General features: G+C 41.9%; 1 protein-coding gene across 1 annotated transcript in view; it reads right to left on the bottom strand.

The window, feature by feature from the left end:
* The window catches only part of BBS9 (Bardet-Biedl syndrome 9), a 373,430-nt gene that overhangs the window by 349,888 nt on the left and 7,528 nt on the right, over window positions 1-16,014 (bottom strand). Inside the window, exons 2-5 of the mRNA XM_019668469.1 lie at window positions 14,605-14,727; window positions 10,914-11,064; window positions 6,885-6,949; window positions 890-1,003 (exon numbers count right to left, since the gene is read on the bottom strand). Coding sequence (XP_019524014.1) covers window positions 890-1,003; window positions 6,885-6,949; window positions 10,914-11,064; window positions 14,605-14,716 — 442 coding nt within the window. The 5' untranslated portion in view covers window positions 14,717-14,727. The remainder of the gene's footprint in view (window positions 1-889; window positions 1,004-6,884; window positions 6,950-10,913; window positions 11,065-14,604; window positions 14,728-16,014) is intronic.

Here is a 16,014-nt window from a genome sequence, read left to right as displayed (position 1 = left end):
CACCCTCCCACGCCAACTGCAACAGGGTACACAAGCGAGCACCAAAGCCCGGTGGCTCCGGTGGCTCGGGGGCTGGGGTGTGTGCCCTGCGGGTCGCCCCTGCGCTAACTGGAAAAAGATAGCCCCAGGTGGGAGGAACACAGCCTCACCAAGCGAGTGCTCAATAAAGGTGATGCCTTTGTGACATTTAGAAAAGGCGCCCTTCCTCTGGGGAGAGTTGGTCGGAGCCAGGGCCCGTGGCCTGACCAGAAGGAGCAGGTCAGCAGTTCAGTGTCCCTTGTGCAGAAAAACCTGCACACGACTGTGCGGTGGCCCTGGAGGTGGGTGGGGTGGAGAGAAGGGCCTGCAGCTCCACCCCGGCTACAGCAGGCAGAGTGGGGGTCCCCCATCAATGAGCTCAACCCCTTCTTCCACTGAGAGAGGCAGGCACACTGCTCTACCAAGAAAAAGCTCATGCATAAAAGATAAAATCTGAAGAAACAGCAGTTTTAGGAATGTCTCTGTAGACCACATAAATGTGCTGGTTATATGAAAGTCAAACACGTTCAGCGTTTCAAGTTTCCTTTCTTATTTCGCTCGGGTATTTGAATATAAAGGTTTCGGTAAAACACGTTTAACTCTCTGAGATTCATACCACATAATCCTCCATTTTGATATGGCCAAATACTGTAAATCCTCTCTTAACGTCATAGATAGATTCTTTGACTTTAAGCTAAACCGCATATAATGAAATCAATTTTACCACAGGCTAACTGATATAAAGAGTTACGTTTCTACAGCATCTCATCAACACTCTAATGAAACAACAATGAACTAAATGAGGTTGAGGACCTGCTGTATTCTAACTCTGGTACTTGCAACAACACACTCACAATTAAATGCAAATTACCTTTTACACCACCAAATGATCCATAAGTCATATTGCAGGCCGTTCTCTGAAGGTGATGTTCATACATCAATTTGATCTGATATTGGTTCCCATGTTCCACATTACCCAAGGTTCCTAGGGAGAAAAAAAGTAAAAGGATTGCTTTGTATTTGTTTACATTTAAAAATATTAATTATTCTCATCCTCTACATCGATTTTAAGTAATTCCACTTCAGTAAAATTCAAAGTGACAAAGCGCTAAAACACTGTGTATTATGAACAATTCTAATGACACAGAATGTCAGGACAGTTAAAACAACTCAGTCTCAGCTAGTTACACCGATTAGATGAAACACAGCCCTGGGTGACAATTTATTATCTATTTCCATCAGGTCTAAGTAAAGTGTAATTATTTACATAACAACAAAGCCCTCCAATTTCAGTTCTGAAGTAAATGAGGTTGAGTTCCTTGCACTTAGAAACAATACGGCAAAGACATGATGCAAGGTGTCTAAGAAAAAAATTCCCCACACTTTCAGGCAATTCAATTTTCTGTCTCAACTCTCAAAATACTCCAGCCCTAATGCATTACATTCTAACTTAATGGAGAGATCTTCTAAAGCAGCGGTTCTCAACCTTCCTAATGCCGCGACCCCTTAATACAGTTCCTCACGTTGTGGTGACCCCCAACCATAAAATTATTTTCGTTGCTACTCTATAACTGTAATTTTGCTACTGTTAAATATCGTAATGTAAATATATTTTTGTTTTCCTATGGTCTTGGGCGACCCCTGTGAAAGGGTCGTTCGACCCCCAAAGGGGTCGCGACCCACAGGTTGAGAACCGCTGTAATCTAAAGCTTCTCTCAGCAAGTAAACAGGACAGTATGTTTTATTTGAAGTCTGCCAAGAATCTCCTTCAAAACAAAGAAAAATACTTTCTCTGCACTTAGTAGATCATATTGCTACAATCACTTTTTAGTTCTTCCCAAATAAGAAAAGATGCCTTATCCACATTTCACTCTCCGGTCGTTAGGCTTCCTAGAGTGCTGACAGTTGGAGCTACAGCCCAGTGATCACGCAAGAATGTTTATGGTTGAAAAGAGGGTTTTGAAGGAAACAGGATTCAGAATACAACTTTATCCATAAAGAAGCACCTTTGTCATTCATTCAAAAGTGCAAAAGTTAAAGAAAAACATAAGAGATCATAAAGCAAATGAAATAGTTCCCAAACTGTAGTGCATTAGATTATTAACATAATCTAAATGTATATGTCTGTCTCTATGGATGTGTATACAAATTTATACATGGGCATTTTTTTGTTTTTTGTCCAAAAGGAGTAACCAACATAACCCGAAGCTGTATGAATAGAAATATTTCTATTTCCATGGTAGAACTGAGATACCTTAAGTTCAAAACAATAAGACATTTCCCCCCAAATCACACAGCTGGCAAAGGACCCAGGACTCAGACTAAGTCTTTAGAGCCAGCCAGCACTGTCTCCTAGTACCAGGCTGTCCATCATTTAACAGCCTTCAGGGAACTTGGCAAATGACAATTTCCCCAAAGAAAGCAGAATGAAAGAACGTGTCACGTCCACCTCCACCTTTCGCAGCCTGGCCTTCTCGCCCTCATGTGGAAGGTCGAGGGTTGAAAGAGAAAAACTAACAGGGGAGAGTTTCTTGGAGGAGAAGCACTTCTACTCAGATCTACGCCCGTGAACGTGGTAACAATAGACTTTACATACCAACAGAATGAAAAACAAAGAGAAAGACTCAAATTTGCCAGCTAACCCTGATAGCAGGTGAAAGCTTTCTGGAATCTAAATGGTATTAAATTCAGTAAGGTCCAGGGCAGCTAAGGGGTCAACACAACCATCCTAGCCACATGGGCAAAAAAAAAAAAAAAAAACACCACTAAGTCAGTAACTCACAAAGGAGAGACAGTGCTAGCCTCCAAGAAACATTCAGTTTGTCCCTAGAGAAATTACAAATTTCATTCTGCACCTAAAACCAGACTGGCCCCTCTGAGGAAGCAGTGCATTTACACACGCCTGCTCGCTGGAAGGCTGGGGAACAGAGGGGTCGGCGGGCAATGTTTAAGCAAACTTGGCATGAAATGACACTGACCTGTGTTCTGAAAAAGTTCCACACGCACTGGCAAATTTTTCAATTTCAGCTGATGGTACTTTAAAACTTAGTAGTGCAATTATGGAGAAAAAGAGACAATTTATTTTATCTTCCTTAAATACCACCCTGGAATAAAGGTAGTCTCTGAAAAGCTAGAATTTCTGGCCTTTTTTTTTTTTTCCCTAGAGAAGCATCAATGGCATAAGATTAAAAGTCCTGGGCCAGCTGAGTGGCGCATTGGTTAAGAGCTGGCCTGGGATGCCAGAGGACCCCTGTTCGGATCCCACATATGAGGGCCAGTGACACTGCCCTCCACAGCTAAGATGCTGAACAACAGCTCAACCTGGAGCTGGGCTGCCGTGAGTCGCCGGCGATGGCGTAGGCTGCAGCCCCTGCTGCAGTGGGTTGCCATGGGCTACCATGTGTAGCCAGCAGCCAGCGTGAGCGGCCAGCAGCCGCAGTGAGCGGCCGTCCAGAAGCCGACGACTGATCTGCCTCGCCCGGGAAGAGCGCAATGATGGTACCAACTTGGGCCAGTGAAGCCACGTCCTCCACAACTAGACTGAAGAACAAAACGACAGCAACTTGTCTGTTCCCCTTCCCCCAATTCCCCAGCGCTGTTCCCATCCCCTAATTCCCCAATAAAAATCTTTTAAAAAAAAGTCCTTACATAGGTTTTGCCCTTGGATATACAGACTGAATATAGTAAGTGTATGTCTACATATAGCTGAAGTTAATATAGCGCTTCATCAGCCAGAAAGTAAATGGATATTAGAACATTTGTGCTGTTAGCCTCATTTAAACGAGATCTGATGTGTACCAAAAAAAAAAAAGAAAACAGGAGGGGGCCGGCCAGGTGGCACGTTGGTTAAGAGTTGGCTTGGGACACTAGCTCTGAACAGCAGGGCCCCAGTTCAGATCCCACATGAGGGCCAGTGACGCTGTGCCCTCTACAGCTAAGATGGTGAACAACAGCTTGACCTGGAACTGGGCTACCGTGAGTCGCTGGCGACAGCGTAGGCTGCAATGGGGCTGGCCGGCAGCTGGCATGAGCTTTCGTGAGCTTTGGTAAGCCACTGTGAGCAGCCGTCCAATGGCCGGTGAGCGACTGCCTCACCCGGGAAGAGCGCAGTGATAATACTAACATGGGCCAGTGAAGCGACATCCTTCACAGCTAGACTAAAGAACAAAAGGACAGCAACTCATGTGTTCCCCTTCCCCAATTCCCCAATGCTGTTCCCCTCCCCCAATTCCCCAGTAAAATATATTTTTTTTTAATCTATGGAAAATCAAAGCTCACCTTGACAAGTTTCTGGTGCAATTTTAGATAACTACTGAGAAATCTAACGCTGTTCAATGAAATCAAAGCCATTACAGAGTAAGTTAAAAGGCTCATTATGTGAAATAACCAAATTAGATTATATAAGCTTGTCGAAAGTCAAGAACCATATGTTTTTGCCCTCTCATGGCAAACATTAGAATTCAATAAATATGTCAAATGCTTAGTAAATGCTTGTTGAGAAGTATACAATTTTTGGAAAAGAATATATAAGAGAACATAATCAGTGTGGCTTAAGCTCACACATCTGTAACCAGTTATTCCGAACCTGAAGCCTATCAGAAAGGAATCTGAGATGCCATGTGACGTTTTTTCTGTACCCGAGTATGATAAGATGGGGTAACTTCAGGTCAGCAAGACCCTGCTGTTTCTCTATATTTAGCATGCTTTTGATGACAGATCACCCACCAAAAAGAAGTCATCACCTTAGCCTCTGACTATTCAGGGGTGTTTGGTGTCTCCAGGGGGTCTCCTCTAGTTTATCTCAAATCTTTTTTTAGAAACACACAGCACATTAAAGGAAACAAAAAAATATATGGGAAGGGGGGGCATTTGGGGGTAAGGATGTCAAGTTCAGCTGACACTTTCATCTGCGGACACCAGTGGTTTTACTTAAACTAGGAAATGTTTCTGCTTCCCCTGTTACAGTAAACGCTAGGTAAAAGTTCAGTCTGGAACCTCAAGAAACATTTTCAAGAGAACCAAAACATTAACTTCCCTGCTTCTCCATTTAAGCCACGCCAGGAAAAATACACAAATTGCCAGACAACGAGTATTCTAAGAGACTGAAGAAATGAGAGACAGAGAAGGGAGCAGAGGCGGGGCCTAAGGAAATGGGGTTTGGACAGCTCCTCACCCCCAGAGAATACAAAGCTTCTAAATGAATACAAAGCATAAAAGAGCGGTAAAAATCCCCATTCCCGTAACACATCGTTTTCATTTTCAGCACTAATTTGAAGGAGGATACCCATGTCTCAGAAACAAGCTGTGAGCAAACGTGCCAGTTTCTTTCCGTAGGCTTTTTTGATACATACATTCATCCCTAGTCTAGGTCCTAGGCCGGAGTGGAACTCTCCGGGCTTCTGTCTTTCTGAGCCATTGTTCAAACGGGACCAGGGAAGGCCAAGAGTCGAACCTCATCTCTACTTTCTATGATGCTTCTGTCTCCTGCCCTCTTAGAGCTCATGGAGCCTCGAGAAGGGGCCGACGCTCCAGGAAATGTTCAGGGCGAACCATGGGCAAGCTGTCCTCCTCCGTGGCCTGTGACACCCAGCTAACCAAATATCACTCACAGTGAACAGGCTTCTGATGGGAAACAGGAACAACAGACTCATGCAGGTAGGCAGCCTGCATCATGCCTTCTCCACTTCCCCTGGAACACTAAGTACTTGCCCTGTCACTAGGGGGAGCGCTACCCTTTCCTGGGGAACCAATGAGCGTGTTTAACAGTGACAGTGACAGGCACCACAAAGGGCCTCCGCTGTGGAGAGTGGAAAACGGAGTGATGGCAACAGAGAAGGAAACGAAGGAAGAAAACAACACGTAGGCAGTAAGAATGAGCCAATTGCCTCAGCACTCTCCAGAAATTAGCTCACTTATTCAGTCAACAAGGATGCCTACCATATACTACATGCCAGGCTGCCAAGCCCACCAGCTGATGAGTCTGATGTTCTTCACCCTGGAAAGAGCCTGCCTAAGAACATCCAGCTCAGTGACAGTAAATACGAACCATCATTCAAAAAGCAAAAGACAAAGAAAGCCCAAATCAAGAGAATTAGCATGAAAAATCCAAATCCTAGAAGCTATCATTTACAGCAAACTGCAAAGGAGAGTATCGTTTGAATAGGGAATAGGCCCACAGACTCTTGGCTTCACTGCAACCATAAAAAATTTCCCCAGTATTGATATCCACAAAAACAACTCAATTTGAACAAAAACTTATCTAATAACTGAGACAAAATTTTTAAACTTACCTTTTATATTTAATAAGGGCCCAAATGCTGAAACTACACTACATTTAGCCACCCTACTTGGACCCACAGGGCAGTGTCAGAGAGTGAAACCTAATTAAGCCTCACAGAAGTGCCTTGAGGTCTGGTTGAGTCAGGACAACCCAAAGTGGGAACTGTAAAGAGAAGACGCTTGAGGTTCACCAAAGAAAAGGTACTTTAAACCACTATGACTCAGCCTCTAAGGAGTTTTGTTGTGGCTATTGAACATTTCTTAAGACTCAAGTGTCCTAAGTACCCAGACTTGGCCTCTATTAGTCAGAGGCAACGCTGGACACAATTCCTGGGAGGAAGGCGATTACAAGGAACCTTCTGCTAGAAATCTCAGTGTGCAGGAAAACAGCAGACCAATAAAATGGAATAGCCTATGTATCTGGAAGGGCAGATGAAAGTGGGAAAATGCTAACCAAGGTAAGAGAAGCTTCAACCTAATGTTTCGTGTTCTCTACCAAGTCAACGTTAGAGAATCTCTATTATTTTGTAATATTAAGAAGCTCAGTTTTTCATACATACTCTACATGAGAAAAAACTGTTTCTTACCTGAGACGGAGTAGACACAAAGTTTTCTAGAATGCAACACAGCCAAATGAAGCATTTCAGTACCTCTGAAAAATGGGGAAAGTTTTAAAAGTTTAAATATTAGTTTCAGATGTAACCAAAAAAAAAAAATTCAGAATAGTTTTTAAAAGGGATTATAACCACCACCTAGCAAGAGTAAACTAAACAATTCAGTAGATAACATTCTAAACTCAAAAATAAAGGCGACATGAGGCAGCAGGTGTGACAATCCCAGAGGCTCAAGAACACTGAATCAAGGAGCAACCTTCAGGTTGAAGCCCATGGAACCTTCCAGAAAGGGTCACCTCAACTCTGCCACAATAAAGGGATCCCTGTCAGGTCCTGACTCTCTGCTAATTCACCTGCGACCTTAAGCAAGTCACTTACTCTCTCTGAGCCTGTTTCCTCTTCGGGAAAATAAGAGGCTTCAGTTAAATGAAATAAAGTCATATGAACGCACTTTGTAAAGTATAAAGCGCTACAGAACGCTAACCATTATTAAGTGATGGTAATGATTTACAATGGCTCTTAACACAGCTCTGAAATCTTGTTACAGGTATTGAAAATATTTCAGTTTGCACTGAAACTCAAATGGAAATAAACAGCCACTGTCATCACTTCACTTGCCAGCCCCTATCAAGTGATTTCCAGAGACAAGGCACAGTCTAGAAATGCTCAATTCCAAGTCTTCAAGGGCCATGACAGTGGATATGAATGAGGAAAGGGCGTAAATGGCTGTGATGAACTGGAGGCAGGGCCAGACTAAAGGGGGCGAATACTACTCAATGCGGGGCTTGTGGCCAAATCGCCACTTTCCGCCCTCCCCACCCCCCTGCCCCCGCAAGAAAAGCCAGAAGAAGGCAGGGATTTTATGTGAAATCTCCTGGTTCTTAAATGTTAGCAGCTCTTTCCAATGTAAAACACATCTGCGAGCAGGCCTCCGGTTACAACCTCTGTTCTACAGACTCTGTTCTAAACTAGAAGGGCTGTGATGGAAATCTGAAGCCCTGGGTTAGGGTCCTGACTTTGCACCTTGATATTTGTATGATTGTTTAATCTTTCAGAGTATCAGTCTCTCATTTACAAAATTAGAATTATATTAGATATTACCTGCAAAACATTGTTACAATGAATATATACTCACCACTCGCTCCACTACCAGAAAATACAAATATACACAAATATCACATAATCAGCATTACCTTCAAAAAATTGTATATGTGCCCTGAACACGCAGAACAATTTTTCCACAGGAAAAGAACAGATGCCATGGAAAGACAGTCAAGTGTGGCGTCAGGCAGACCTGGGTCTGAATCCTGGCTGTGTGAACAGCTAAAGCTCTGAGCTCCAGCCCGTTTCCTTATCGCTAAACGCAGATCACATCTTATAGATAAGATTAATGGGACAGTACTAGTTAACAGCAGCACAGTATCCACTGACGAATGTTCAACTTCTCCCTTACAACAAGTGATCGCAGCGACAAGGCCACACTTAGGACTACTGCACAGAATGAGTGTGACAGCATTTCACTTTTGAAAAAAACAAAAAGGTAAAAATGCTTTTTAGAGGCAAGAATCCTTCTGTCTCTTACTTCATAAATCCATCGTGTCTAACACATGCTGAGGACACAGTGGGCACCCAGTCATGAGCAGCTTTTAGATGGAGCAGATATTTACCAACCACGTCTGTCACAAAATCTCCCCTCTCCGGCCTGTCAGAGTGCACGCAGGGCCCGTTTTGTGCCCTGGCCTACAGCATCCATGAAGTGGCTTCCCATCAGAATGAAACATACCACAAGAAGAAGGTTAAGGGTCAGGAGTGGTTGCTCAGGTTTTTCTAGCAGGAGTCAGGGCCCCAAATAAATGGGAGGTGGGATGAATAAATTATGATGAGTAAATGGAGTAAGCCAAAATCCACAGCTCAAGGGCACTCCCAGACTTAAAGCAAAAGGGGGCTCAAAAAGCAGAGTCAGGGGCAAACAAGCCCACCTCTGCCTACATAACTTTTCACAATGGGTACTCTTACAAAAGGTTACGAAACACAGGCTTACATAAGAAAGAATGAAACACTGCCATTTGCGACAACATGGATGGATCCTGAGAGTACGAGGTGTAATAAAAAAATACAATGAATGTTTAAATTTTTTTTTAAAATGTATTACAGAGGCTGGCGGGTGGCTCAGTTGGTTAAACGCACAAGCTCTGAGCAACAGGGTCACCAGTTCGATTCCCACATGGGCCAGTGAGCCACGCCCAAGCTGAGCTGCCGCTGAGATGCCAACGGGTGGCAGGATGGCTCAGCTGGTGAGAGCACATGCTCCTAACAACAAGGTTGTCTGTTTGACTCCTGCATGGGATGGCGGGCTGCGCCCCCCCATAACTAGATTGAAAGCGGCGACCGGACTTAGAGCTGAGCTGCGCCCTCCACAACTAAGACTGAAGGAAAACAACTTGACTTGGAACTGATGGGTCCTGGAAAAACACAATGTTCCCCTTCCCCAATTCCCCAACAAAATCTTTTTTAAAAAATGTATTACAGTAAAAGACACATTGCTATTTAATCCCCCTCAAAATATGCCCCTTCACTTCAAACATGCTTATCCCATCATTCTTGCCACTTTCTGAAGCAATTGTGGAAGTCCTCTTTTGTGTCTTTACTTCATCCCCCAACGTGACAACGCTCCGTGTCACACATCGCTTCTAGTATGGCAATTTCTGCCAAATAAAAACATTACGGTGTGTCCTCATCCACCTTATTCATCAGATCTGGCACTGTGTGACTTCTGGCTCTTCCCCAAAGTCAAGGGATTCAGGACATCAAGGCAGCCACGACAGCACAACTAAAGACACTCATGAAAGAGGACTTCCAGAACTGCTTCAGAAAGTGGCAAGAATGAGGGGATATAAGAGTGTTCGAAGCGAGGGGGAGTATTTTGGGGGGGATTAATGGCAATGTGTATTTTACTGTAATACATTTTTATTTAAACAGTCACCATATTTTGATCACACCTCGTATCATGCTAAGCAAAGTAAACAAGACAGAAATGGACAAGAACCATATGATTTCACTCATGTGGGATATAAAACAGAAAGCAACAAATGAACAGACAAACTCAAAGGCACAGACAACAGTATGGTGGTTACCAGAGTGGGAGGGAGGTGGGGGAGGATGAAGAGGGTAAAGGGGGTCAAATAAATGGTGATGGAAGGAGACCAGACTTTGGGTGGTGAGCCCACCATGTAACATACAGATGATGTGTTATAGATTGTACTCTTGAACCCTATATAATATTATTAACCAATGTCACCCCAATAAATTTAATTTTTAAAAAAAGGAATACAGCTTAATTTTAAAATTCATGTATTAAAATAAGATAAAATCAGGAATATCATCGGTAAATAAAAAGCAGATATATTAAACAAAATGCACACTAATAAACAGTTTTCTAAAGTAAATTAGTTTTAAAAGTGTAAAGTATTTTGAAACAAAGTTCTTGTAAGGGGAAGACTTACTTTATGGGTTGAGATGGCTTCTTTTAAGAAACTAAGGACCTCTCCACCCCAAATAAGTAATTCATTTTAAAGCTTCAAATTTATATGCCAAATAGCATAACTCCTACTATGTCTAATTATTTAAAGAGACATTTATGTAACCTGGGCATTAGAATTTTAAGTAAGTGAATACTTTCTATTTCTTTATTTAGTTATTTTCAAAAGCTTATCTCTTTTCTTCTAAGCTTTTGATCCATCAGGGAATCTTAGGTCTGTTACTATAAAAAAAAAATTTTTTTAATTTTAAAAAGTCCTAAATGATTCTATTTTAAATGTACAGGTTTCCATATATTTTTTTAAAAGTCTAATACATGAGCAACATCTAGACGACAATATCCTGAAAAATATATTGAATTCATGAATAGTCTTTTTTTCCTTGAAGAAACTAAAAAAGTGATACAGTAAGGGATTGATATACTTCAAGTAATATAAAATAGCAGAATGTGTGAGCTGTACTTACGAAACAAACTTTCCTACTTCCACTTGCAGTATTGGGTCTCGTAGATGCATTTCTAGAAGCAAATCTTCCGCTTGAGCTGCATCTCCTGTTTTTACAGGATGGGGGTTAAAGATCCGTAGGTAACCCATAAAGCTACCCACAATTATTTTATCTGTAGAGAGATTTTAAAAAGAGAGAGAGAGATAGATAGGAAGAAACAAACATTAGCAACAAAATTTATTTGGAAATAAACTTTCCAATGTCAAAAGAAAAATCTAAAAATTTAAAGAATTGAATCTGGCTTCATATACAAAACCCAATCTACCAGTAGATATAATTAAAGTGAACTTATTTTAGTAACATATAGTTTTTCAAATATAGCTTTACATTTACCAATATTCAAATGTACTAACATATTACATTCTTCCCTGAGCCTTGATTTGGTACCAGTAGTCATAATTTAACTCAGTCAAAACAAGCTCTTTTATCAAAGGACTAGTATAAGGTTGTAAACTCATTTAATCAGACTGTCAACTCCACAGCTGGTTGTGGCTGCTGAAAATGCTTTATTAAAAAGGATTCTGAGGGACCGGCTGAGTGACTCAGTTGGTTAAGAGTGTGCGCGCTGAGCAACAGGGTCACCAGTTCTATTCCCACATGGGTTGCTGAGCTGCCAACAGGTGGCAAGATGGCTTAGTTGGTGAGAGCACATCCTAACAAGGTTGCTGGTTCAACTCCCACATGGGATGGTAGAATACGCCCACCCGCAACTAAGACTGAACAGGGCACCTTGAGCTGAGCTGCCCTGAGCTGCCTATGGGCAGCCAGATGGCGACTGGACTTGGGAGCTGAGCTAGCTGCGCCCTCCACAACTAAGATTGAAGGACAACAACGTGGCTGTTCCCCTTCCCCAATTTCCCAATAAAATCTTTTTTAAAAAATTATTACAGTAAAAGACACATTGCCATTAATCCCCCTTAAAATATATCCCCTCGCTTCAAACACAATTACTCCATTATCCTTGCCAATTTCTGAAGCAGTTCTGGAAGTCCTCTTTCATGAGTGTCTTTAGTTGTGCTGTCGTGACCGCCTCGGTATCCTGAACCAATTCAAAACATTTACCTTTCATGGTCATTTTGACTTTGAGGAAGAGCCAGAAGTCACACGGTGCCAGACCCGGTGAATACGGTAGATAAAGACACACCGTAATGTTTTTATGTGACAGAAATTCCCATACCAGAAGTGATGTGTGACACGATCGTTGTCATGATAGAGGATGAAGTAAAGACACTCACAAAAGAGGACTTCCAGAACTGCTTCAGAAAGTGGCAAGAAAGATGGGATAAGTGTGTTCGAAGCGAGGGGGAGTATTTTGAGGGAGATTAATTGCAATGTGTCTTTTACTGTAATAATTTTTGTTTAATTTAAACACTCGCAGTATCTTTTGCTCACACCTTGTATTATTGACTACCCTTCCCAAACCTCCCCCTTCAATGCTCGTGTTTCCCAGGTTATAGTCAAAAGGTTCCTTCCTTCTTAGTCCACCTTCTCTGTACATTTTCACTCATTTTAAGGGCCTCAAATACAAGCAGCATCCTGCTCTCTCCCAAATCTCTCTCTATTCTGCCTACTAGACACTTCTGTCTCAATCAGAGCATATCCCAAACTGCTCTCATTAACCCTCCACTCCATGAGACCAACAGTAACAATTCTTTAACTTTGGAGCTTGTGAAAAATGCAAATCCCTAAGCCCCCCTTCAATCCACCAACCCTTCCCCCCCGAGAGTATATGCTCTTACAGGATCTTGTACATCTAGGATAGGAAATCTTCCCACATAATAATCACCCCGGGATAGTGTGATGCAGGTGGTCAAGGCTTTGAGAAATAAGGACCAGTGGTTTTTTCCACATGGGACACACACACAGGATTTGTAGAGCATGCTTGGAAAAACAGAGGAAACCGCTCACGGCTGGCCAGGAACTGGGAGGGGGCAACATTTCAGCGTATTGGTAACCCACAGGTGGCACCTCAGTGAGGAGCTCTAATAGAAATGATGAGTGAACAGCATGTTACTCAGTCATTCAGTAAGTACAGTTTCCAACCAAGTTGAGCTTTAGATAGCTCGAGCAGAAGAGGGCTTGAAATTGTTCTCTCTGGTAGGTATTTTTGTGGCATGACTCTTTTTTTAAAAGATTTTTATTAAAATATAGCTAACATACAATATTATATTTGTTTCTTATTCCCAAATAATAGGAGAATGAAGTTTGAACGAACAGAGGGGAGGCAGCGTTGACCATCTTTGAGCGGCCTCCCAGGACATTCTCAGAAGAGAAGGCCTTCCCCTCCTATCAGTGGGAAGGCAGGGCCCAGATTTTCCTTAGTAGGTGCTCAGTACACTGCAGTGCCTCCCACTCTTCCTTGCCTACATAATTTTCTCCTTTCACGTTGTCCCCCGAATTGTACTGTTTTCATTATAGGCAAGAAAAACAGAATAAAGAAAAATATAAGGGGACAATACTTATATACACTGAACAAAAGAATGATTCTACTGTAATAAGCATTCTTTAACGGACCAATGACTATCTGGATTATCAAACAAAAAACTCATGACTATAAATCATTAAACCGAATACAAATTTCAAATAGCAGTGATATAGAACTAAAATATTCGAAAGACCACTTTTAAAAATATGAAGATGCAAAGAGGAGCAAATAATACAAGAATAAGATAGAATGTTCATTCTAGTATCATAATATGAAAATGAAAGCAGTGATTTAACAATTGTTTTCTACCAACAAACAGAGCTAACATAATTTCTCCATTCTTGTATAACTGGCTTTCAAATTCAATTTAAAACGAATGTAATTTTTCTTTCAAATAATTTCTAAAAAAGAAAATTTTTCAAAATTCAAAATAGTTTACTAGCTCTACACTAATTTTGCAACAAATTAAATGGTGCCTTATAATATTTTTCTGAGTTCCATCAAATAAAATGACAGGATCAAAACAAACCAGAAAAAACACAAACAACTAAACGAGTCAGAATTATATTTATCTGTGTGCTACCTCAATATCACTTATCAGGAAAAGTACCTTCAAAATTAGGACAAAATTATGACAGTTCGCTCAAGTTCTATAAAGTACACATTTAAAAAGGACATCATTTGGGCCGGCCGAGTGGCTCGTTGGTTAGGAGTTGGCTTGAGAGTGCCAGCTCTGAGCAGCAGGGCCCCGGTTCGGATCCCACATGAGGGCCAGTGACTTTGCGCCCTCTACAGCTAAGATGGTGAACAACAGCTCGACCTGGAGCTGGGCTGCTGTGAGTCACCAGTGATGGCGTAGGCTGCAGTGGGGCTGCAGTGGGCTGCCATAAGCTACTGTGAGTGGCCGGCAGCCAGCATGAGCGGCTGTGAGCTGCCATGAGTTGCCGTCCAATGGCCAGTGAGCGACTGCCTCACCTGGGAAGAGTGCAATAACAATAATACAAACATGGGCCAGTGAAGCAACGTCCTCCACAACTAGACTGAAGAAAAGGAAAGCAACTTGTCTGTTCCCCTTCCCCGGTTCCCCAATGCTGTTTCCCTCCCCCAATTCCCCAATAACATCTTTTTTTAAAATAAATTAAATTAAATTAAAAAATAGAAAGGACATCGTTTTGATTTCATCTCTGTAAAGATTTGCTCCAAGGTGCATGGTCATATGTTACTTACCTTGTCCACTTCCTGTATTGTCAACATCACCCAAACACAAACAGCCTTGATCAAATTCTTCTTTTTCTCCCAGAATGGTAGACCACCAATCACGGGCTTTAAATAAAGACATTTTCGTTCACTCTAAAAAGAAAACATGTATTTATAATAAAAATTCACTTCACACCATGAATTGTGAATTAATTATCTCTTAAGGCATGACAAATTAAACATGGAAAACTTTGAGAAAAACATTTCTGATTTTAACTTTAATTTTTTTGTGTCTTGTCGGTGTATGTGAAACTATAAACCCAATTGGCAAAAACATTAATCAGAGATTTTGGAATGACCAAGACTCAAATTCTACCAGCACCAGTTAACACATAATTCCTTAGCAAAATACCTAATTTCCCTTCAGTTTGGTCATTGGGAAGGCTGCAGCATCTCCTGTCACAATGAGTTTCTGACAGGAGCAGATGAGATCAAATGCATCAAATGACTGACCCCGGAACACAAGAAGGCAGAGAGAAGGGCTGGGCTTGACATCAGCGGGGAACACATGCATCCAGGGACTCGAATTGTTTGCCACTCTGCACATGACTGTGAATGACCCCAAAAACACCATAAGTATGGATTTGGGGATCACAAATAAATGTTGGTGAGTGGACAAACCCACAAATATGGAATCTGCAAATAATGAGGATCAACTGTGCTTTTGAAAAATGTAGATTCATCTGCTTCTTAAATGAGGCCTTCCACTTAGGCTAACCACAGACACCAAGGCCACTTGTAGCCGTAGGGTTGGCCATAAAGTTAGCTGAGAAGAATGCGGTGGTGAAAAGTGCAGACCCTGGAGGCAGTCGGTTGAGTCTGCGTCCCTGCTCCACAAGCAACCAGGGGCCAGGCTACTCCAAGTTACTGAACTGCTCTCTACTTCAGCTTCCTCTTCTATAAAATCAAGGTCAGAATGGTGTTGTGACGCTTAAAGAACACAGTAAAGGCAACCTATAGAATGGGGAAAAAAATCTTTGCAAATCATATACCTGGTAAAGGCTTTATACAGAATATATAAAGCACATGTACAACTCAAAAAAAAATTTAACAAGCAAAGGACTTAAATAGACATTTCTCCAAAGGAGATATACAAGTGGCCAATAGGCCCATAAAGAGATGTTCAACATCTAATCATTAGAATACAAATCAAAGCCACATTGAGATACCACCTCACACCCATTAGGATGGTTATTACAAAAAAACAAACAAGGGCCAGCTCAGTGGCATGCTGGTTAAGAGCTGGCTTGGGACGCCAGCTCTGAGCAGCAGGGCCCCGGTTCAGATCCCACATATGAGGGCCAGTGACACTGCCCTCTATAGCTAAGATGCTGAACAACAGCTCCATGATAGAGGATGAAGTAAAGACACTCACAAAAG

The sequence above is a fragment of the Hipposideros armiger genome, unplaced genomic scaffold (assembly GCF_001890085.2).
Source record: "Hipposideros armiger isolate ML-2016 unplaced genomic scaffold, ASM189008v1 scaffold_526, whole genome shotgun sequence".
Classification (NCBI taxonomy): domain Eukaryota; kingdom Metazoa; phylum Chordata; class Mammalia; order Chiroptera; family Hipposideridae; genus Hipposideros; species Hipposideros armiger.
Note: the sequence above shows the minus strand (reverse complement) of the source record. Positions and strands in the feature narration are given on the sequence as shown.